A 22709-nucleotide genomic window follows, 5' to 3' on the forward strand; every position below is an offset into this window, starting at 1 on the left:
GGGGTCTGGCAGCTGGGTGGAAAGTTTCAGCCACCTCCCGGTGACAGGCAGTGGTTAACCCCTTCCGGCCCAGAGCCCACAGCCAGTGGCCATGTGTGACGAGAGTCAGGTCACCTCACTTATGTGCTATGTGCTACAGCTGCTCAGGCCTGGTGAAGTCCAAGATGCTGGGGTGGCAGGGTCTACCCACACCCCACAGCTGACAGCCCACCAAGACCCTCAGCAGAACTGAGCAGTCAGGTCTGCAAGCCGGGTGCCACTGCTCCGAGCCCGTGACATAGATGGGTACACTGAGATCGGCCGAGGGGCAGGGCTGCCAGGCTGGACCACCCCCCAAGCATACCCAAGCCCTCCCCAGTGGTCTTCCCAGGGCATCATGGTGAGCATGGACCCAAAGGAGCATCCCATGCTGCTCAGGGAGGTCCCAGTCAACGCCAAGGCCAAGACCCAGGTCGTGTATGTGGCCATCCAACATATGCTGCTGCTCTACGCCTCTGGCTGCACCAGTGAGGACCCTCCCAGCCCCACCCCTATTCTGCTGTGACCCTGCATCCAGAGCCCTCTGCCTTCTGGACCCTCAGCTCCAAACCCCTGAGTTCCTCCCTCAGCCACCGGACCCCTACCTCTTCTCCATCCTGTAGCCCAGGACAAGTGAGTGCCCCATTCTTCCTCATTGTTCTCGATACCTCGAGACCTGGGATCTCGCTAGCTCATGAGGATCCTCACTGCGCAAGCAGTGTGGCTACTCTATCACAACTGGCGGAAGGGGAGGGGTGGATGAGGCCACCCCCTAGGCCCACTCCCTGGTCCCTCCTGTACCAGGGCAGCACCGCACAGTGGCACAGGGCCCGGGACGCCAGGCCTTCCATTACAGGGCCCTGGAGCTAACAGCCCGGCACGGAGGACGGCTGCAGACAGTCCCCCATGGTAGCCACGGCCACCTCCAGTTTTGCTCCCTCACCTTGACTCATGGCTGGGTCCCACCCTCCCCCCAACCCTTTCTCCAAGGTGAACAGCCCCACTCCTTCGGAAGCTCCAGGCCCTTTTCGGCCTGGTTGCTCTCCTTCAGGGCCTCGTCCCTCCAAGCCTGGATGGGTCTACACTAAGCACGGGTGGTGCGGTCTGACCGCAGCCCTAGCAGGGGCAGCCCGTCCTTCGCTGGCCCACAACAAACATTCACCTTCGTATAATTAAGATCTCACGGCAGGGACTCCCAAAGCCATGACACAGGTTTACAGGTTCACCTTGTGCACCTGCGCACACGCAGCCTCCAGGCAACGCTGTGAGCCCATGCGCATGCGCGGCAGGAGGACTCGCAGATGGCTCTCCATCCTTCCGGCCAGGAAATGGGGGGCAGGAGGCCCGGGGCTGGGGGCAGTGAGCGGGTTGCGGGCTCTCCGACAGAGGTCCGGCATAGACCACCTGTCCTTGAACCCACCACCCTCTCCTCCCCATCCAGTCCAGGGGGAGGTCGCACAGGACACAGAGGAAAAGCTGACGTAGGTCTGAGAGGCTGTGGCCTCCGCCTGCTCCCTGGACAACAGCTACAAGCTGCCTGACGGACAAGTCATCACTACAGGCAACAGGCGCGTCTGCTGTCCCAACACCCTCTTCCAGGGCCCCTTTGTAGGCAAACCTCCATCCCCCCAGGGTGGCCCGGTCCTCGATCTTGAGCTTCTCAACTCCAGTCCCCATTTTTCTCAACAGCTCCCCTGCATGCGGAGTGACCCCTCGGCAAGACTGCCCCTACAACAGGCTGGCAACGGGACAGGCTGGCTTTTGTGTCTCTAGGCCAAGCTCCGAGAGGGAAGACGGGGCCTTGAGACCAACTCCTGCCCGAGCACAAGCAGGCCCCTGGGCCCCGCCGCCTGGATGCGGACCATGGCGGCCCTAGTCCCCCAGCACCATGCAGATCAAGGCTGTGGAACTGACCACCTTCAAAGCCTGGCAGCAGAAATCACCTGATGACCAAGTTGCCTGCACTGGCAAAACCCAGTCCTTTTCAAAGCAGCTCAGGCTGAGCTGAACCGGAAGAGGAGCTCTGCGGGGTGGGTGGGGGCCCCACCCGCTCACCGAAGGCACGTGCGCAAGCGCCTTTGGAGGGAAGCAGCTTCAGTCACAGCTGGAGGGAGGAGCGGGGGCAGCTGAATGAGGCAGCCACTGGGGGACCAAGAAGGGGCCCAGGCCACTCAGGAAGGTAACGGATGAGGTGGGCACGGACCCCAGTCGGCAGTGACCCACACCCTTCCAACTCTGGCCACTTGCCCTGCGGTGAGGGGACAGTCATCCCAAGGAATTCCTGCCCGAACCTAAAATGGCCTGAAAGGAACAAAGAACTCAGGGATCAGAATTTTGGCACATGAGGGGCACCTGGGTGACTGACTTCAGTTCAGGTCATGATCTCACGGATGGTAGTTCCAGCCCCACATCGGGCTGTGTGCTGACAGCTCAGAGCCTGGAGCCTGCTTCAGATTCTGTGTCTCCCTCTCTCTCTGACCCTCCCCTATTCACGCTCTGTCTCTCAAAAATAAACAAATGCAAAAAAAAATTTTTTTTTCACACGAAAAATCCGTGGTACAATCAGCCCAGTGAAATGCTCTCTCCCTTTCCCAAGGATTGTGACACCCTTCTCTGTGCCTCCAAGATACCACCAGGGCACAAACCATCCCCCAGGGGTACTCTGCCCACAGGGCTGAGGCCACAACATAGTGACAGCCACCGATCTCAACCTTGCCCTGCATTCCCCAAGCCATGGCCCCGCCAGCTCACGGATGGCTCCCTGTGGCCAGGGGCCCCTGCAGGCCGCCTGCTTCACCTTCCAGCCAGGAGCACGAGCTGGGCCGTCCAGTGCCCACAGGAAGTGCTCTGAACAGCAGCCCCTGGCCCACTTCCCATTCCCTTCCCAGCTCAGCCTGGGCCAGCGATTGAGTCCCGCCTGGGTGAGAGGCTGTGTAGCTCCATCTGTCACACGCCTGTCAACTTTCCTGTCCTGTCAGGAGTTATCCTTCCTTTGTGCCTTTGTCTTTTATCAGTGGAGGGAAGAGGGGTTTGGAGTCTTTTTAAGAGACAAAGAATATTATGAATAACCCAATAAAGGAAAAGGGAGAAAAGAAACACACGCTCAGGGCGCCTGGGTGGCTCAGCTGGTTAAACGTCTAATTCTTATTTCAGCTCAGGTCACGATCTCACAGTTCCTGAGATCGAACCCCGCGTTGGGCTCTGCACTGGCAGTGCTGAGCCTGCTTGGGATTCTCTCCCCCCTCTGCCTCTCCCCTGCACATTCTTGCATGTTCTCTCTCAAAAAATAAATGTTAAAGAGAAAAGGCTGGGGCGCCTGGGGGGCTCAGTCAGGTAAGCGTCCAACTTCTGCTCAGGTCATGATCTCACGGTCCATGTTTGAGCCAAGCATCGGGCTCTGTGCTGACAGCTCAGAGCCTGGAGCCTGCTTCGGATTCTGTGTCTCCCCGTCTCTGCCCCTCCCCCACTCACCCTCCGTCTCTCAAAATAAAGACATTAAAAAAAAAACCAATCTATTCAACTCCCACTCACGTGCACTGGAATTTAGGTTTAGCCAAAGATGTCAGATGTCACAACACTTGGCTTGGACTCTGTCCAAGAATCAAAGCAGGCATCACTTGAAAATACCGTATTTTACCTCTAACCCGGAGGCCGGTGGGAAGTGGCGTGCGAGCCACACACACACACACACACACGCGCGCGCGCGCACACACACACACACACACACACACACACACACACACACGCGCCCCGGACGCCCTGAGGTTTCCTCAGGCCCAGGTCCCCTCCACAGGGAGGGGCGTGCAGCTTCCCACACGCCCCCCAGGGTCTCGGCCAGCACTGGGACAGTGTAAGGGTCAGGGGCGTTCCGAGACCACGCTGCCCACGGTGCCCCAACAGCTGAACAAAGTGTCTTTTATTTGTGACATACAAATACAACCAATGCAAAAAGAGATCACTTTTCCCTTTGATTCCAGTGATAACAAGTTGCTAAAGAAAAAAAAAAATATATATATATCAAGAAAGAGTTTATCTTCAGTTTCCTCTAAAAAACAAAATCAGAAAGGGTTTAAAAAAACCATAGGCATGTCATATACACATTTCTTACGTCAACAAAAATAACCTGAAATAGGGTGTGTACAACTAAAAAAAAAGAAGAAAAAATCTTAAAGAATATTTAACGTGCCCCAACACACACACACACACACACACACACACACACACACACACGCGCGCGCACACACGCACGCGCACACACGCGCGAGCCGGGAACAGAAGGCCTGCCCTGTTTCTCAAAACCAAGACCTGGGAGGGAAGCGAGAGAACTGAACAGGCTCAACACCAACCACAGACAACGGCCTACTGGCCTCAGGCAGCGCCTCTCCGGCCCCCGCCCCCCAGCAGCCCTGCAGGAAGTGACTGGCAGAGGCAGGAAGAGCAGGGCGCGGCACCAGGCACCCCATCTGCCAGTGGGCTCAGTGACAGGTGTCTGAAGAATGGAAAGAGACAACATACACTGAACTCACCTCATGAAGGATTTACAGTGGGATTCCCTTCGATCCCCTTGAGAGGTATCAGAAATCCACGATCTATGACAATAAATATCTATCCATTCTGTGTCGAAAGATAAGGATCAGAGGAAGAACATTCCTAAACATGCTTCTGTCATTCCCCGATTCTGGGAGGGCGCCCTCCCACACTTCAATTCCAGTTTCTGCCCCCCACCCCCCACGGTGTGCAATCCACACCCCTCTCCCCGAGCCTGAAGGCGGGGACAGAGGAGGGCTTGCTCCAGTGTAAGGCTGCAAGGCCCTCTCCAACAGAGCGGCACGCCCACTGCTGGCGCGGTCAAGAGCAACACGGAGCACTCAGGAGGGCTGGGTGGGTGAAGGGGGCCCTGTGACTGGACCCCCCTCCCCGCACAAGCAGGAAAGTAGGGGAGAAGCAGGAACAGCTCCAGGGAGACCCGCCAGCATAGACCACGTGAGTCAGGGCAGAGGGTTGGGTACGAGCCGAGGTCAGAACAGACCTCCAAGGAGCAACTTCACAAAGGCCAGAACCTTTCAGACACTCCCTAGAGCAGAGCTCAAGGATGTCCAAGTGGGGCTGGGAGGCAGGTGCCTTTTCCTGGCTAAGAATTTGGTCATTCTCTCCCCTGGAAGGGAGGCCCCGAGATCAGGGCAAGTCTAGGCTCTGACCCATAGCTTCTCTATCCCGTGAGAGAGGAGGAAGGCCTTCTCCCCCTGCTCCAGGCCGCTGGAGACACTGGAGAGAGAGAAAAGCAGCGGTCTGGGCCACTGAGAGGCATTCCTGCTGCAGCCGAAGCCGCCAGTCAGGGCAGTGGCGCCAGGCCTCACTGAGGCAGCAAGGGGCAAGGCCGGGGGGTGCAGGCAGCAGGGCCTGCTGCTGGCTGGGGGCTCTCTGAGGAGGGAGGGAGGCCCCACCTTGGGAGAGCGATCAGCACCAAGATATGAGAGGAGACAGTACTGAATATGCCAGGAACGAGGGGTCCTTCTGGGGGAAGGGGAGGGGTTCCCTAATGTCATTCTCCGCCTTGAGAGTAAGAACGGGGCTATGGGTGACGGTGAGCTGAGGGATAATGGGTGGCGAGGGGTGATGGAGAGGCGCCGGCAGGACCTCTGGCTTGTTTCCGTGAACCAAGAGCTCTGAGCCACGGCCAGGAGACCAAGAGGCCCAGCCGAACGCAGCAAGTCCAGAAGCCCAGAGACGCAACTATCCTCCGGCGGGGCCCCATCCACACCCTGCTCCTGGTCCTCTCCTCTGGCAGCCATGGGGAGAGGGATGGAGCCTTCCTCCCAGTGGGCTGGGGCGCCTCCACGCCCGCTCCGAGCCGGGCCGAGCACAGCGAGAAAGAGCCCCTGTGCTCCCAGCGTCGAGGCACAGAAGACCTCCCCCCGGTCTCCAGCAAGGCGTCATCTACGAAACTCGAGTCTCTCTGAAGCCCCTCTTTCCGTCCGGATCTCGCACCGAATCCATTCTTCATTGAGGACCTGCCAGACCTTGACCCAGGGCTCCAGGGCTTTGTAGAAAGGTGGGTACAAACACCCCATTTGTCCAAGTGTGGGTGTGGCAGGGGGGACGGACGGGCTTGTCATGAACCCATCTGCAAAGAAGTTGGGGGACCTCATGGTGGAGGGCACCAGGGCCAAGCGAGAAGGCAGCCACCGTGAGAAGGTACGCTTGGTGCCCGGCCTCCGCCAGCTCCCTCGGCACCCTCTTCTCTCTGCTCCTGGGCACTCCGCTCTTCTCAGAGAGGGGAGGAGGGGCAGTGGGGAGCGTGCCCCCCGCAGGGTTCTGTGCTCTCGCGCTGCGGCCCAGCACGCGCAGCTCTGAGGTACCCGGCCGGCGGCGTGAGCCCAGGGAGAAGACAGGCCCTTGGAGAGAGCGTTCTAGCTCGGGAGCTCAGTGGCAGCAGCCACCACAGTGCCCGCCCGCGTGGGAGTGCTGGCTGTCCCCAAACTTGGTCCTCCGGCTCAGGATCTCATAGGAGCAGTCGTCTCCACAGCACCCGGACATGCTGGGGGAAGAGTCATCGATTTCAAATCTGCAAGGCAGGCAAGAGGAGAGGTCTGACCGAGGGCAGCCGGCAGCCCTCCTCCTCAGCCCGAGGCCCCTTCCACCAGCCATGCTCATGAGACCCCTCGGCGGGAGGGCGCAGCGAGAGGGCACCCCACACCGTCTCACCCACCCCTCGGCCACTCCCACGGACCACTGGACTGGGAGCTCCGCTTCAGGATGAATGAGGGCAGGGTCCGGGGCCAGGCCCCTCCTACCGCTCACAGCGTCCCCCACCCTGGCCCAGCTCCTTACTGCAGGGCTTCTCTGAAGAACTGGTAGGCGCCGTGATTGTGTTTAAATACAGTTAACATAACTTTCTTCATCTGTGTGCTGAGAAGACAGAAAGAACGCCTTCCAGAAAGAGACACAGGTGCTGAACTGCGCCTCCCCTCGCATGTCACTGCCTGCCACCTCCCATCCGCTCACGAGAAGGAGCCTCTCCACATCCAACTTGACCTCCTGCTGGGCACCCGAGGCACTCAGTGCTCCGCTCAGTGCCTGCCGGGCTGAGCAGACCACACAGCCATCGGGGCCCCCCCCACCCGACTGGCTGCTTCTCCGCTTCTTTTCTGCACCCTCACTCCGGGGGCACAGCAGGCGCTCAGGGTATAAAACCCGGGGTCCCCGCGGGGCCGGGACTCTTACTGAGAGGCTTCCACCTACATGCCTTGCTTCCAAAACGTTCAGACCAGCCCTCTGCCCCAGGAGGCACAAAGAACTGTGGGCGGCAACGGGGCGACAGTGGTGTGGCCCTTACCTATTGGCCATGAGCTGCAGGATCTGTATGAGGAACTTCCCCAGGCCTTTCCGCCGCACCTTGCTCTCCAACTGCACTTCATAACTGGACGAAGGAAGCGGCGATGTGAGCCCAGGAGCGTGGGGGGTGGGGGCTGTCAGAGGAGCCGGGGGGGCCCCAGCAGCCCGCAGACTCCGACGGGGACATGGACTCCGCCACCGGGCTGGACGCCTGGAGCAGCGCCAGCGTCTCCTCCCCGCAGCCCGCCCCGAGCTGGGGCCCCTACCAGTACAGGACTTCGTCTCCGCATTCCACGTCAAACCGGAAGTGAGAAAAGGCCACGGGGACGGAACTGCTCTCCCACGCAATGAGGTACCAGGCTCGGTCGTCCGTCATCTCCTCGCGTTTCTCCCGGTCCTTCCAGCCCCACTCGCTCTGCTCGTACCTGGGAACCGCGGGGCGGTCAGGGCGGGGAAGCCCCGGACGGGGAGGAGCACGCCCCCCTCCCGGCGGGCGCTTACATGGTCTGCATGTTGGTTTTGGTCAGGTCGAAGGCCCAGGCCACGGTGGCCGGCTCCAGTCCAGACACTCGCTTACACTCAATGGACACGTTTAGCCTGCAAAGCGGAAGAGGAGGGGAGTGGAGCCGGCGATGGGGCCCCCCACGCAGCCGTCGCCGCCCCGGGAGCCTGGCAGTGAGGCCGGCCTGGGCTGTGCCCACAGAAGGTGCCTGTGAGGACCAAGCCCTCTGGGCCGAGATCAACCACGGTCGCCGCCGCCGGCCGTCCCATTTCCTGCCCCCGCCTGAGGCCCTTGTCAGCCTGAGCACTTTGTAAGCTTCTGTCCCTCTCTGCTCCCTGTGCGCTTTCTCCAGCCGCTCTCCTGTGTTGTTATTATCACTGGAGTCCTCTTGAGGCCTTTAGTTCCTGCCCTTACGCATTTAATCTCTGGGCTCGCTGGGGACCTTGAAAGTGGCTGGGGCACCTCAGACCCTTTGCGAAGTCCGTGGCCCATAACCCCCGAGGAGGTTGCCAGCCACTTCCTTTGAGCACATAGTGGACGCTCCTGGCTGATCAAATGGGGTGGAAAGGGGTCCAACACCGTGTTTTCCTAAACGAACAACGGTGCTGTACGGGTCAAGGTATCTTCATCTATTTCCTTCTAAGTAAAACTTCGGTAAATTAGAGTTAAACCCCTTGGCCAGTCTGTGTAATCCGTCTCTAGTCAGTGCCGGATTCAGACAAGACTGAACGCTTGTGATGCTAAGCCCTCCAGAGTTCTCATATCAGTATCTTCCAGTGGCCTTTGACACGTGACCCCTGACAGAGCGTCCCCACTGGAATCGACTGTCACCTCTGCTGCCTGACACGCCGTATGACCTGCGCATGTGCTCAGCCTTAGAAACCCGGAACTTCCTGGCTCTGAAGAGTCTTCTTTCCCCTGAGCACTGACCATGTAGTCGTTAGAAATGCCCAAACAGGGGCGCCTGGGTAGCTCAGTCAGTTGAGGGTCCGACTTCAGCTCAGGTCATGATCTCATAGCTTGTGGGTTCAAGCCCCGCGTCGGGCTCTGTGCTGACAGCTCAGAGCCTGGAGACCGCTTCAGATTCTGTTTCCCTCTCTCTCTGACCCTCCCCTGCTCGAACTGTCTCTGTCTCTCAAAAAAATATTTAAAAACATAAAAAAAAATTTAAAAAAAGAAATGCCCAAACACAGCACTGCATCTGTCTTAGCTGTAGGTTTTCCTAAGGTCGGCCTGCAGATACGAATCCTCCGTTAATCCGAGTTCTTAAAGTACATTAAAGCAGAGTCACAGCCACAAAGACCACACAAAATTCTAGGTACCAAAGGAGCCCAAAGGAGCCCAGAGTCAGCTGGCAGTGCCTGCTTCAGAGCTGTTCCCGATTTCTGAAGTCAGGAGGAGTGCGGAATATGGAACACTAGGAGATACCACGGAAAGGTATCTCTAAACTACATCAAAGGACTTCCTGGACGTTGAATGACGAGGCTACAGGAAGAACTGATCACAGACAGGAAGAACAAATGAACGTGACACTATCAAATTCAGACACGGCTATGAAAAGAAGATAGAGCGTCACCTACTAAAGTGTTTGCTTCATAATTCATGTTTGCATTTGTCTTTCTTGCTGACTAAAATGCTCATTCCAGCTGCTACTTACAGAACTGGATAGAATTCTCTCTCCTCCTTAAAACAACTTTGCAAGGGGTGCCTGGGAGACTCAGTCGGTTAAGCATCCAACTCTTGATTTTGGCTCAGGTCACGATCTCACGGTTCATCAGTTCGAGCCCCGGGTCCGGCTCCACACTGTCAGTGGGGCGCCTGCTTAGGAGTCTCTGTCTCCCTCCCTCTCGGTCCCTCCCCTGCTCGCGCCCTTGCAGTCTCATTCTCTCTCTCAAAATAAACAAAACAAAACAAAAAAAACCGTGCAAGTTTGGCATTATCACTCCATTTAACAGATTAAAAAATGAGGCTTGAGGGGCGCCTGGGTGGCTCAGTCGGTTAAGCCTCCGACTTTGGCTCAGGTCGGATCTCGCGTTTGTGGGTTCAAGCCCTGCGTCAGGCTCTGTGCTGACAGCTAGCTCAGAGCCTGGAGCCTGCTTCTGGTTCTGTGTCTCCTTCTCTCTCTGCCCCTCCCCCTCTCATGCTCTGTTTCTCTCTGTATCAAAAATAAATAAAACATTAAAAAATTAAAAAAAAAAATGAGGCTTGAGGAGTGTGGCTTGTCTGAGTATACTTCATAAGAGGTACAGTTTTGATCCAAACCCATAGCTATGATTCTCTAAAGTCATAGCCCCATTTTTCCCTAAGCCAACAGCATCTCTGGCTAGACAGATTATGCTTCCTGTTTTATAAACCAAAAGGACAGAAGGGGGAAGGGGGCTTTAATCCAGATCCCGCAGTAGCAAACTGGATTAGTAACAATAACAGTAGAGACAACAGCTAACACTCATCTAGCTTTTGGTAAGCTCCAAGCACTAGCACTTTACATCTAATACTCGTGACAAATCCATGAGGAAGGTACTATTATTAGACCCATTTCTGATTACAAAATGGCATAGAGTGGTTAAGTCACTTGTCCAGGGTCACACAGGCAGTAAGTGGCTTTACAAAAAAATTTTTTTGCCCACGTCAGGCTCTGTGCTGACAGCTCAAAGCCTGGAGCCTGCTTCAGATTCTGTGTCTCCTCTCTCTCTGCCCTTCCTCTGCTTGCTCTCTCAAAAATAAACAAACATAAAAAAAAAAAAAAAAAAGCAGGGGGGGCGCCTGGCTGGCTCAGTCAGTTGGGCGCCCAACTTCGGCTCAGGTCATGATCTCAGGGTTCGTGGGTTCAAGCTTCACGTTGGGCTCTGTGCTGACAACTAGGAGCCTGGAGCCTGCTTCAGATTCTGTGTCTCTTCTCTCTCAGCCCTTCTGCTTGCTGTCTCTCTCAAAAATCAGTAAACAATATAAAATATATATAAATAAAATTTTAAATTTTAAAAATATTTATTTTTGAGGGAGAGAGACCAAGAGAGAAACAGACTAAGTGTGAGCGAGGGAGGGGCAGAGAGAGAGGGAGACACAGAATCCGAGGCAGGCTCCAGGCCCCGAGCTGTCAGCACAGAGCTCAACATGGGGCGCAAACTCACGAACCGTGAGATCATGACTTGAGCTGAAGCTGGATGCTTAACCCACTGAGCCACCCAGGCACCCTGAAAAATTTTTATTATTTTCTTGAGAGAAAGCGTGCACCAGTGGGGGAGGGACAGACAGAGAGGGACAAAGAGAATGGCAGGCAGCCTCCCTGTTGTCAGTACACGAACCATGAGATCATGACCTGAGCTGAAATCAAGAGCCGCACAATTAACCGACTGAGCCCCCGGGCGCCCCTAGTGAGTGGCTTTTAACAATTACACCACACAGTCCAGGAAAGAGCTTTAGATTGGGAATTAAAAGCCCTCTCAGCTGCCAGGGAGGAAGTCTGGAGCTCAGAAATCTTACTTAGCTTCTCGGAGCCTCGGTTTCCCCTGCATAAAAGGAGGAAGTCAGCCTAGAGGATTTTTTAAGTTTGTTTCAGCTCCATGATTCTTCACTCAGAGAGAATTTCAAACCCTAAAGAAACCTCAGTCTCAGCCTGTGCAATCTTTGTTCATTTATGGACTCCTGTGTCACCCCGACTGGGGGTTCTACACCCACAAGACACGAGCCATAGCTTCCTTTTCACGACAAATGAGAACACTCGGGTCTGAGGAAACATACTCTGGGAAGGCGGATTTCTTCGGACCCTCACGCAGACGACGGCTGGCGTGCGACACACTTACCCATTTCGATCATATTTCTTGAACACTGGGAAAGCCTCTAAAGGGTCTCCAAGCTGCGGAGGGAAAGAAAAGGGCAGTAGCACGCACGCGTGCGCGACCCGGCCGCGGCCCCCACGCTGGGGGCGGCCCTGCACAGGCTCTGGTCCCATGGAGGGAGGGGCTCTGGGAGACGGCCCAAGAGAGGGAAGTCAGCTTCATGTCCCAAGGTGAGAAGAGACTCTACTAGCCTAACACTTACACTGGCCAACAGGTCACGTGACCCAGAAGAGAGCGGCCACTTGATCCACCTGCATACTTCCAGGAAGCGCCCAACTAACCTCACCTGGTCCAAACCCAAACCGGAACAATCACGTCCCAGAACCACCTCCTTATAAATGTTACTGGTTAGCGCATCGGCTAAAGTGGGGCAAAATGGGGCAGGAGAAGGGGGCAGGAAGGGAGACCAGAATGTCTTCGGTTCTGCTGGAGCGCCACGCCCGCTCCTAGGACCATGTGGGGGCTCAGCTTCGCAGCAACTCCTTCCTGGACTGCGGCCCCCAGTGCCAGCACAGCCTCTGGCACCTCATGGCCAGTCAAGACAAGTTTGAAGGACCGAATGGGAAAACGGTCACGTTTTACCAGGGAGGTTTCCTCACCAAACTGCAAAATCCTAACAGAAATGTCTCCAGACCCTCTGCCACTGGTATGGACGGAGGGAGGGAGACGCAGGGAGAAGCAGCCCTCCCGAGTCCACAAGCCCCTGCGCATCTGGGTCAATCTGTGGCCCTCAGGGCAGGCAAGGCTCCCTTTCAGGAGCCAAGGAGGCAGCGGAGGAGTGGGCTGGGCAGTAAGAGAATCCCGCCACAGGGTGGCGCCAAAAGAAGCCAAATTAAAACCCAAGCCGAAGTTGGAGGAGGAAGGGACTTGGGAAGGAGGGGAGTCACCCTGTTGGCAGCGTCCACTTTGGCACAGACGGCGTCCATGGCTGCTCGTTCCTCCAACCGCTTCTGCTTCTTCTCCTTTGCTTTGCTTGACTTCCTCTGCAACAGGGGAAAGCAAAGTCGCTGGAAGGGCTGTGGCCAACCAAAGGCTCGACTCCCACTTTGAGGCACCAGAGCTTCAGTCCCAGTGCCCACGGGCCCAGCCTCGGTGGCGGCGGAGTTTCCAGTCCCGGCTGCTGCGCACTTGGCCGGCGGGGAAAGGCCCAAGCGTGTTCTAGTCCCGAGGGCTCCGGAGCATCCTTAGACTTCTCGGCTTCCTTGTCAGAGACTCCTGACCCTCGGGGCTCCCGGGTTACTGCGAGGGCCCAGTGAGAGCACAGGACGAGGCCTGCAGCGAAGCCTGGCCCCCCGCAGGCCCCTAACAGATACACGCTCATCCAGTCCCTCCAGGGGAGGGAACAACTAATTTTAGACACATTCAGGGCAGGTTTCAGGGAGGAGGTGGCATCTGCAGTGGCCGCGGACAGCTGTTCCTGAGTAGAAGCTTGCGGAAAGCCTCTGCAGTGTCCTCCAGCGCCAGGAGGCGACACTGCGGACTGGGGGAGCCCCTCTGGGCGGCAGGCCCCCTTTCTTAACTGGGGCCCAGGGCACTCTGTCCCCCAGAGCGCTGCGCTCCCAAGGCCAACGAGCGGCAGGCACACCGCACACCTAGTACAGACAAGGGCAGAGCGAAGGGGACACTTGGGGATGGAGGCCATGCTGTGGGGCACACAGGCAGCCGAGGAGGAGCAAAGAGGCGCGAATGGCAAACCCTCCCCCCCGTAACTGCACGTGAGGCAGACCCTACCTTAAGGCTCAAGGGGGTTCTCTCAGGCCTAAATGAACCCTCTTATAAACAGCTGATGACACGGGCAAAAGAGCCCATCTGGAGTCTGGCAGACTCTGCGCAGCCTCTTCCTGCTCCTGGAGCGGTGCTGGGGGAAGAGCCAGCCTCTGCTGCACCTTCTTCCCTCACCTGACAGATGGGGCTCAGAAGGTGCAGCCACGGTGTACGTGGGTGAGGGCGCCTCGGGCCGGTTCTCAGTGGCCGAGGGCTCTCGTCCCCACTCCCCGGGAGCCCAGCTGCCCGCCTGCCAGCCCAGCCCAGATCCCCAGGGCACCCACGGCGACCACAGGACGCCTCTGCCTTTCCATCAACTGCACTGCCTCTTCGGACCCCACCTCCCCGCGCCCCAGGCCCCCCAGAGGGGGGTTCTGCTGCCTGCAGCCGCACCGCAGCCCCAACACTGACTGGCCCCAGCAAAGGGGGAGCTGCAAACCCAGCTGCTAGAAGCTTCAGGATCATTTCTACCCTCAGCTCTACGAGGACCGGCACTGCTGAACTCTCATTTCAAGGGACCAGAAGGCAAGAGCTCGGGTACAAGGGACTCCCAGGAACTGCTCTTGTAGGTGTAAACTCGCCCCACGCCAGCCTTGCTGGAAGCGAGGCCAGACCCCGCTTCTCACCTCCAGAAAGGAAGGAACAAACAGGGGCGCCCGGGTGGCTCACTCGGTTAAGGTGTCCGGCTCTTGGTTTCAGCTCAGGTCATGATCTCTCAGTTTCATGGGTTTGAGCCCCGCATCACTTGGTGCTGATGGCATGGAGCCTGCTTGGGATGCTCTCTCTGCCCCTCCCCCACTTGCACGCGCTCGCGCGCGCGCGCGCGCTCTCTCTCTCTCTCTCTCTCTCTCTCTCTCTCAAAACAAACTTAAAAAAAAGTTTAAAAAAAATTTTTAAAAAAGATTAAAATAAAATAAATAAATAACGGGAGGGACAAACAGAAGCCAGAGACTGTCCAGATAACTCCAGGACCAACTGAGGACAGGACCAGCACCTCTAGCACACTCAGGATTTAGAGCATCCATCTCCTCCTCTGGGAATTTGAATTTCAAAACAACATCGAGACACACACAGCTTGCAAAGTACTTTCACAAATAACCGCTTCGATCCTCGGGACAGAAGCCATCACATCCATGGACACCTGAGGAAACTGAGGCTCAAAGGGCGGGTGGGACTCGTGCAGAGCTCCCCCGAGAGCAAACGGCAGAGGATTCAATCCCAGCATTTGAGCCCCAGATCCCGGGTGTGTCCCACCAGCCACGCTGCCTCCCAACTGGAAGGCTGACATCCGAGTCAAAAGACCGTCTCAGTCCTGCCAAGACAGAGGCGAGACCTCAGGTGCCCTTAAGGTGGCCACTCGGCAACTAATTCCTCATCCCCTCTGGCTTGGGGGTGGTTGGCAGGCTGCCACCGTGCCCATACGGTGCGGCCCCAGGACTCCGTCTACACTGGAGTAGGGGTGAGGACAGGGAAACCCGAGACAGCAGGTCTCCAGGAAAGAACGTGAGCTTTGACAGCAGCCGGGCCAGGGCTCCTCCTGCCGCCCTCGAATGACCCGTGAGAGTGAGCCCGGCCCCAGAACAGTCGGGACATGACCGCTGGCGACAGGACAGGTCAGACGTGAGCACACCATTCCCGCGGAGGCAAGCTCCCCTCCTCTGCCCTGCACACCGGTTCTCTCTCAACACAATACAGAGCTGAGAGATCAAAGGGGCAGGTGGCGCCTGGGATCCAGAAGGCACTGAAACGTGGGCTCCCCCGGCGGCATCTCATTTCCAAGCCCAGGAAGGAAGTATTCTGAAGCACAAGCACGGGAGGGCCGACCCCAGGCCTGCGGGAGATTTATGGGCTCCTTCATGCAAGGGAACAGGCAAGCCAGGCAGCCCCGAGAGTGAGGCCTGGGGCCGCGCAGATCACACAAGAGACCCTCCAGCGCTCCCTCCGCCCCCCACGCCCGGGGTAGGAGGCGGCCAGGCCGGGGCTCTCCCTCAAGCCCAGCACACGCCAGGAAAAGTGGTCTCCTCCTGTCCCCACTGGCTTTGCCCTGCCTTGCGATGGGGAGGCCATCCTGCAGGGACACCGGAAAAGTCTCCTAATTAAAATGGGAAATAAGCACAGTGAACAGTAAAGCTCATTGTGGTTAAGTGTCTTTCCCAAGGGAGCTTTATACAATAAAGAGAGTGTGGGATTTTGAGTCAAGAGACTTGGATGTGATACTGGCTCCTCCTCTTAGTAGCTGTGACTTTGGGCAAGTTATTTAACCTCTTCTCAGCAAGTTACTTTGTTTCTCTGAGTCTCAATTTCCTTATCAGTAAAATGGGGCTAACGATGGCTACCCAAAACCATACAACGTACCAGATGTAAAAAATAAGGACCTGAACTGTGTACAAGGATCCCCTAGGGCCACACACTCTGATGATTTAATGAAGATGATTTAGAGAAGCGTCTGGGTGGCTCAGACGGTTACACATCTGACTTCGGCTCAGGTCATGATCTCCCGGCTTGTGGGTTTGAGCCCCACATCGGGCTCTCTGCTGTCAGCACATAGCCTACTTGAGATCCTCTGTCCTCCTCTCTCGCTGCCCCTCCCCTGCTCGCAAGTGCGCGCACGCGCTCTCTCTCTCTCAAAAGTAAATACAACATTAAAAAAAATAGAGACGATGTATTTTAGTCTTCATAATAACTCAGCAGGTTATGTGTGCCCACTTTTGTGATGAGAAAACCGAGGCACAGAGAGGTTAGATCATTTTCAGGGTCACAGAGCCGGTGAAAAGAGTTCTCAAAGAGGCCTCCCTACCACCCCCTCCCTCCACTCACACCAGACAGAGGCACACTGGTAAAATTAATCAGTGTATACTCAGTGCCCAGCAAATAGTAGGCATGAAGTCCATACCTGCTGAGTGAATCATCCGAGATTCAAACCTGGGTCTGAACCATAGAGTCCGAGCTTCTTCCACAGCATCAAGCGCCTTTATCCAGCACTTGTTAAAAAGTGTTACGTGTTTTCACACGAAGCTGTGCAACTCCTCCCCTTGCTATTGCTTTTTTTTTAAACTTTTTTTTTTAATGTTTTATTTTTGAGACAGAAAGAGACAGAGCATGAGCGGGGAGAGGCAGAGAGAGAGGGAGACACAGAATCGGAAGCAGGCTCCAGGCTCTGAGCTGTCAGCACAGAGCCCTAAGTGGGGCTCGAACTCACAAACGTGAGACCATGACCTGAGCCGAAGTCGGAGGCTTAACCGACTGAGCCACCCAGGCAGAGAGAGTGCGCGCATGAGTGAATGAAGGGCAGACAGAGGATCCCACGAGGGGCAGAGAGAGAGAATTCTGAAGTGGGGCTCCATTGCGCAAACCGTGAGGCCACGACCTGAGCCAAAGTCAGATGCTTAACTGCCTGAGCCCCACCCCCCCGGGGGCCCCTCCCCTTGTCATTCCCATCAAAGCAGTATCCCCGGCTGCAGGTCTAGGTCTAGGGTGGCCAGGAGTCACGGAGGAATGAAAAAACGAAAAGCACACAGAAGGGGGTGGGAGGCACCTTTCAGAAAAGAGATGTGGCGCCTCTTAGCTTCTCAGCGGCAATACGTCACCTCTCAAAGTATCCAGTACCTAGAAAACAAACCTGTTTCTTGGCAAAGGGAGCCAGAGGTCTGAGTTCTAATTCCTAGAAGACCATACACTGGGGGCAGCAAAGGCGAAAGACCTCTGAAGAAGCGAAGGGTGCTCTGACGCTCCTCCGAGCCCCGGGTCAGGCTGTCCGACGCAGCAGGGCCCTCCAAGGGGGTGATGGCGACAAGCACCGGCCTTCCTGACACTGAGGCGGGGGATCCCCAGTCCCCACCCGTGAGGAGTGAGGATAATGAGAGGGTTCCAGCTCTGTTTCAGGGAGGAAGATTCCAATTCCAGTTTCCCGCTTGCAGCGAGCTTTAGGCCAGGTGAGACTAGATCGGGGCCGTTCGGGGACACACACCTGTGACGCAGGACTAATGCGCAGGCCCTAAAGGAACAAGGGTCTCCGTATCTCTGAGTCCTGCTCTTTCAACTCAACCAATAAGGAAGCATTGACCAGAATGGCCTGTTACGCTTTTTGTTTTTGGCTCAGTCTGGAGTGGCTGATGCTGGCTAGACAAGGACTGAGTGGATACCAGGCGCACAGATTTTACCTCCTTTCTTTCTTTAATTTATTTTTGAGAGAGGCAAAGAGAATCCCAAGCAGGCTCTGCAATGCCAGTGCAGAGCCCGACGCGGGGCTCAAACCCACAAACTGTGAGATCATGACCTGAGCCGAAGTCGGGCACTTAACAGACTGAGCCACCCAGGTGCCCCGATTTTACCTCGTTTCAATAAGAGTTGGGGGTCTGGGGCCTTTCACCAAAATCTAGGTTAAATATGCCTAAGGCTTCTAGGCTTTCTATATCCAAAGCACGCAGTACCCAAAATTCCTTGCTGAAACAAGACGAATATGTTTTTTGACATGGATTATGTAAAGCGTTTCGACATGGGTTAGAAAACTATTTTTGTCCAACTTGACATGTTCAGTCAATAACCCTTGAATGAGAAAAATCTAGGTTAACAACAGGAGGGACAAACCCAATGAATTGAAAATAGCACAGATCTATTTGGAGCAACTCAAGTAAAAGGTGAGAATACAAGCAAAAATAACAGCCACCCATGTGGCTATTGACAACCACTATCTCATTAAAAAGAAATTTTTTTTTACATTTACTTATTTTTGAGAGACAGAATGTGAACAGGGAAGGGGCAGAGAGAGAAAGAGACACAGATTCTGAAGCAGGTTCCAGGCTCTGAGCTGGCGGTCAGCACAGAGCCTGATGCGGGGCTCGAACCCACAAACTGTGAGATCATGACCTGAACCGAACTCGGATGCTCAACTGACTGAGCCACCCAGGCGCCCCAACCACTGTCTCATTTAATCCTCACATCTGGGGGGGGGGTATCATCACCCTCATCACACAGATGAGGACATTCAAATTCAGAAAGGCCACGTCAGCGGCAGGATATCACGTTGCTAGCCAGCAAGTACAGAACTGAGGGATGACATCTGGCTCGGAGGCCGGGCTTCCTAAAGGTGGGGAAAAATCCAGGTAAAAACGACCATAGGCAGGGCCAGCCGCAGGAGTGAGCGGCGCTCCTCTAACTGGAGCTCAGGAAGGTGAACTCACAGAAATATCGGAGCAACTTCTGCCCAGCCCTCTGTCCCCAAGTGCCTGGGTCGGGCGCACCTCCAGGCCGTCTCAGAAGGAACAGGTGGTCACCATCCGTGTGCGGCTGGAGCCATCGGCGGCCCCGCCACCAGTCCCCTGCTCAGTTTCCCCACGCAAAGCCACCTGTAGTACTTAGTCTACCAACAAGCCAAGTAAGAATGAGAAGCACTCCGTGGCATCTACGGGGCTCTGAGAACGGGCCTCTGTTGGAAGCCAAGAGGACGTTTCAGGAGCAGAAGGAAGCCGGCGGGGAGGTCTGGAAAGAGTGCAGGGGCGCCGGCTTTCTCAGAGAAGCCGGGGCGGCGGACGGTGCAGCCAGGGGCGGAGGGCTGGGGACGCCGAGTCTGGCTCTGGCCCCCGCTCACTGCCTGGGTGACCTTGGCTGGGTGCCTCTTCTCCGGGCCTCAGTTCCCCTCCGAGCCAGGGGCGGCCTGGGGATGTGGGAAGCTGCGAAGCCGGTGACAGCCAGGTGAAGGGTGACCCCTGGGAGCGGGGTGGGGGGACCCCAGGGACCGCGCAGAGGTCAGGGAGAGGCCAAGAAGATAACAGGTCAGCCGAGAAGGCGGGGCGGGGGCGACGCGAGGGGCGGGGTGGGGGTGGGGGGACACCCAAGGGGGTGGGGCCCGGAGAAGGGGGCTCCGCAAGGGATCCCCGGGCTGCGCCGAGTTGGGGGACACTTAGAATGAGGGAGTCGGGTCATGTGGGGGTTGGGGGGGTCACGTGAAGCCGGAGGGTGTCGGGGTCACGTGAGGGGGGGTTCAAGGAACAATGGGGGCGCAGGGGGCGAGGGGAGCGGGGAGCGCTCCCGGCCCTCACGTCTCCACTCCCTGCCTCACTCACCCCCATGGCGGCAACGGCGGCGGCGGCCTTGGGCTCCTCCTTCCCACACTTGCCGGCAGGGAGGCGGCAACGGCAGCAACGGCGGCGGCGGCGACACCAGAGCGGCGGAGGGCCCCGCACCGCGCATGCGCCCCGCGGGCTCCCCTACGCGCCTTGGCGAGCACCGCGCCGGCGCAGAGCAGGGGAGGGCGCGCGCGGGGGAAGCGCGCAGGTGGAGAGCCGGGGAGGCGGGTGGAGGGTCTCGCTCCCGAAAGAGGCGGGAGGCGCGGAGCCGCGTCGCGCTAGGAATGACGTAAGCCCGGACCCGCCCCCTCCTCTCCAAGCTGTGTCTGTAGCTATGGCAACGGCCGCGTCTGGCCTGGAGAAGAGCGCTGCTGGGCAGCCGGGTGGGTGGCAGCGCAGCCCCGACGCTCCGCCTCTCCGGCCCAGGCCCAGGGCACCTTCGCAGCGGAGCAAACGCGTCACGACCTCGGAAACACCGGCTCCTCTTGCAACCCTCGGGCACAGGGAAACTCTTTGGAAACGTTCCCACCTTCTAGATCTTGAACTCTTGAAGTTCCTCTTGTAAAAGAAGTCCCGTTATGCATTCATCCGTCTTCTAACTGTTTATTCATCATTTATTCGCTCTCTCAACGATCATTTACCGACACCTACGCGGTGCTGAACCCAGTGGGCACAGAGAGGAGCAGTCCAAAACGTCACTGTTTAGAGGGGAGACAGGCAACCAACACTGTTTAATGGAGAATGGATGGTGCTACAGAAATGAGACCTGTGTGACCCCTTGAATCAGAATCACTTAGGGGGCCGAATGCACTGCACACACCCCTGGGTCCTACCCAGGACTCCAGGGCTGGAGCCGGTCTTCTAAGAGCTCCGCTTCTTAGACCACCGCTGCCCAAGACTTCAGGTTCATAGACTTGGTCAGGTTTTGCTCATTTTCCCATCTGCCAGTGCTCAAGGCAGCGATGACCCCAAACAAGGGCTCCAGCAGTAATTACTGAGCGCCTACTCCAGGTTAGACACTGTTCCTGGCAGCAAAGAAAACAGCCATAACAAACAGAAAAGGCACTACCCTCACAGAACTTGTATTCTAAAAAAAACTTCTTTAAAATACTCATTTTTTTTGAGAGAGAGAGAGAGAGAGAGAGAGAGAGAGAGAGACAGGGCGCGAACAGGAGACAGGCAGAGAGAGAGAGAGGGAGACGAAGAATCCGAAGCAGGCTCCAGGCTCCGAGCTGTCAGCACAGAGCCATACTTCGAGGTCCTGACCTGAGCTGAAGTCAGACTCTAAACCCACTGAGCCACCCAGGTGCCCCCAGAACTTGAATTCTAAAAGGAAGAGGCAGATAATAAGTGCAATAAACAGGTAAAAATATATAATAAGGTAGGTGATATCGATTCCATAGAAGAAAATAAAGCAAGGAAGGGGCTAGGGAAGGTTTGGAGTTTTAGCTCGGATACTCAGGGAAGGCAAGCATGTGGTTGCATCAGTGCCAAGATCTGAAGGAAGTAAGGAAGTAAGTTACAGATATCTAAGGGCATTCCAGACTGGGGGCACAACTAGTGCCAAAACCACAGGCAGGAACATGACTGATAGGGTTGAGGAACTGCAAGTACAGAGGGGCTGGAGCAAAATGGGCCAGCGGGAGATTAGCGGGAGGGAAAATCAAGTAGAGAGAGGATCATTTAGGGCTTGTACGTTATTGTTGTTTTCGGTAAGCTCTCTGCCCAACATGGGGCTTGAACTCATGACCCTGAAATCAAGAGTTGCGTGCTCTACCAACCAGGTTCCCTAGGGCCTGTGGGTTTGGAAAGACTTTGGGACCAGAGCGATCTGGAACACTGGAGAGTCTGAGTGGAGAAGCCATGGAGTGTCTTGTGTGCTCTTGCAACCATTTGGCCACTAGGTTGAGAAGAGAATGTAGGGGCAAGGTTACAGGAGGACCCGTGCAGAGGTCAGCACTCCAATCAAAGGCAAGAGCAATGATGCCTGTACCCGCCAGACAGCAGTGGAGGTGGGAGAAGCAGTCAGGGTCTGGGGTGTACTGACGGCAGGGGAAGAGAAAGCTACCGTCCTAGGTTGCTTAGCTCGTGCTCCTGGAAAAGCCGAGCGGCGTCAGTGGAGAATTCGGGCAACTTTGGAAGGAACAATTTGAGAGTGGGGCTGGGGAAGATCAGGAATTGTTTTGACCATGTCATGTTTGAGATGTCTTTTAGACAGTCACATAGAAATGTGGAGTCTGGAACCCGGAGGCGGGGAGAGGTCCAGGCAGGAAACACAAATTGGAGAGCAGCCAGCCTGTGATGGTATTTCAAGACTGCGGAGACTGCAGGAGGAATGTAGGTAGACTGGAACTGGAATGAATGAATCTTTTTTTTTAAATTTTTCTAATGTTTTATTTATTCTTGATACAGAGAGAGAGACAGAGCATGAAAGGGGGAGGGGCAGCGAGAGAGGGAGACCCAGAATCTGAAGCAGGCTCCAGGCTCTGAGCTAGCTGTCAGCTCAGAGCCTGACACGGGGCTCGAACCCACGAACGTGAGATCTGACCTGAGCCGAAGTCAGAGGCTTAACTGAGCCACCCAGGTGCCCCTGGCATGAATGAATATTCAGCCTGCATCCTGTTCCTCGGTCAGAAGGGGTACCGGCTGGCTCAGGCAGTAGAGAAGGTGACTATTTTTTTAAGCTTATTTATTTTGAGAGAGAGAGACAGAGAACAAGTGGGGGAGGGCAGAGAGAGAAAATCCCAAACAAGCTCCACGCTGCCAGTGTAGAGCCCGATGCAGGGCTCGAACTTTCGAACTGTGAGATCATGACCTGAGCAGAATTCAAGAGTCGGACGCTTAACCGACTGAGCCACTTGTTCCTTCCTCCAACTCTTGATCTCGGGGTCATAAGTTTGAGCCCCACAATGGGTGTAGAGATTACCAAAAATAAATAAACTCAGAAGGAAGGAAGGAAGGAAAGAAAGAAAAGAGAAAGAAAAAGAAAGAGAGAGAGAGAGAGAGAGAGAGAGAGAGAGAGAGAGAGAGAGAGAAAGAAAGAAAGAAAGAAAGAAAGAAAGAAAGAAAGAAAGAAGAGAGAAAGAAAGAAAGAAAGAAAGAAAGAAAGAAAAGAAAGAAAGAAAGAAGAGAGAAAGAAAGAAAGAAAGAAAGAAGAAAGAAAGAAAGAAAGAAAGAAAGAAAGAAAGA

General features: G+C 55.9%; 1 protein-coding gene across 2 annotated transcripts; it reads right to left on the reverse strand.

Moving 5' to 3' along the window:
- Window positions 1-3913: 3913 nt before the first annotated feature.
- NAA40 (N(alpha)-acetyltransferase 40, NatD catalytic subunit) lies at window positions 3914-19671 on the reverse strand. Of its 2 annotated transcripts, XR_003900053.1 has the most exons (9): window positions 19518-19671; window positions 12579-12674; window positions 11656-11708; window positions 7855-7950; window positions 7620-7778; window positions 7355-7438; window positions 6850-6927; window positions 4545-6583; window positions 3914-4008 (listed from the first exon to the last, which is right to left on the reverse strand). XR_003900053.1 is itself a non-coding variant. In XM_029914595.1 (8 exons), the coding sequence occupies exons 1-8, from the start codon at window positions 19521-19523 to the stop codon at window positions 6442-6444; spliced, it is 714 nt and encodes a 237-aa protein (XP_029770455.1). In that variant the 5' UTR covers window positions 19524-19671; the 3' UTR covers window positions 3914-6441. The 2 variants fall into 2 exon arrangements, 1 of the variants encoding a protein (XP_029770455.1); XM_029914595.1 differs by having other exon boundaries at window positions 3914-6583.
- Between the last annotated feature and the right edge of the window lie 3038 nt (window positions 19672-22709).

This window comes from Suricata suricatta, chromosome 11 (genome assembly GCF_006229205.1).
Source record: "Suricata suricatta isolate VVHF042 chromosome 11, meerkat_22Aug2017_6uvM2_HiC, whole genome shotgun sequence".
NCBI lineage: Eukaryota > Metazoa > Chordata > Mammalia > Carnivora > Herpestidae > Suricata > Suricata suricatta.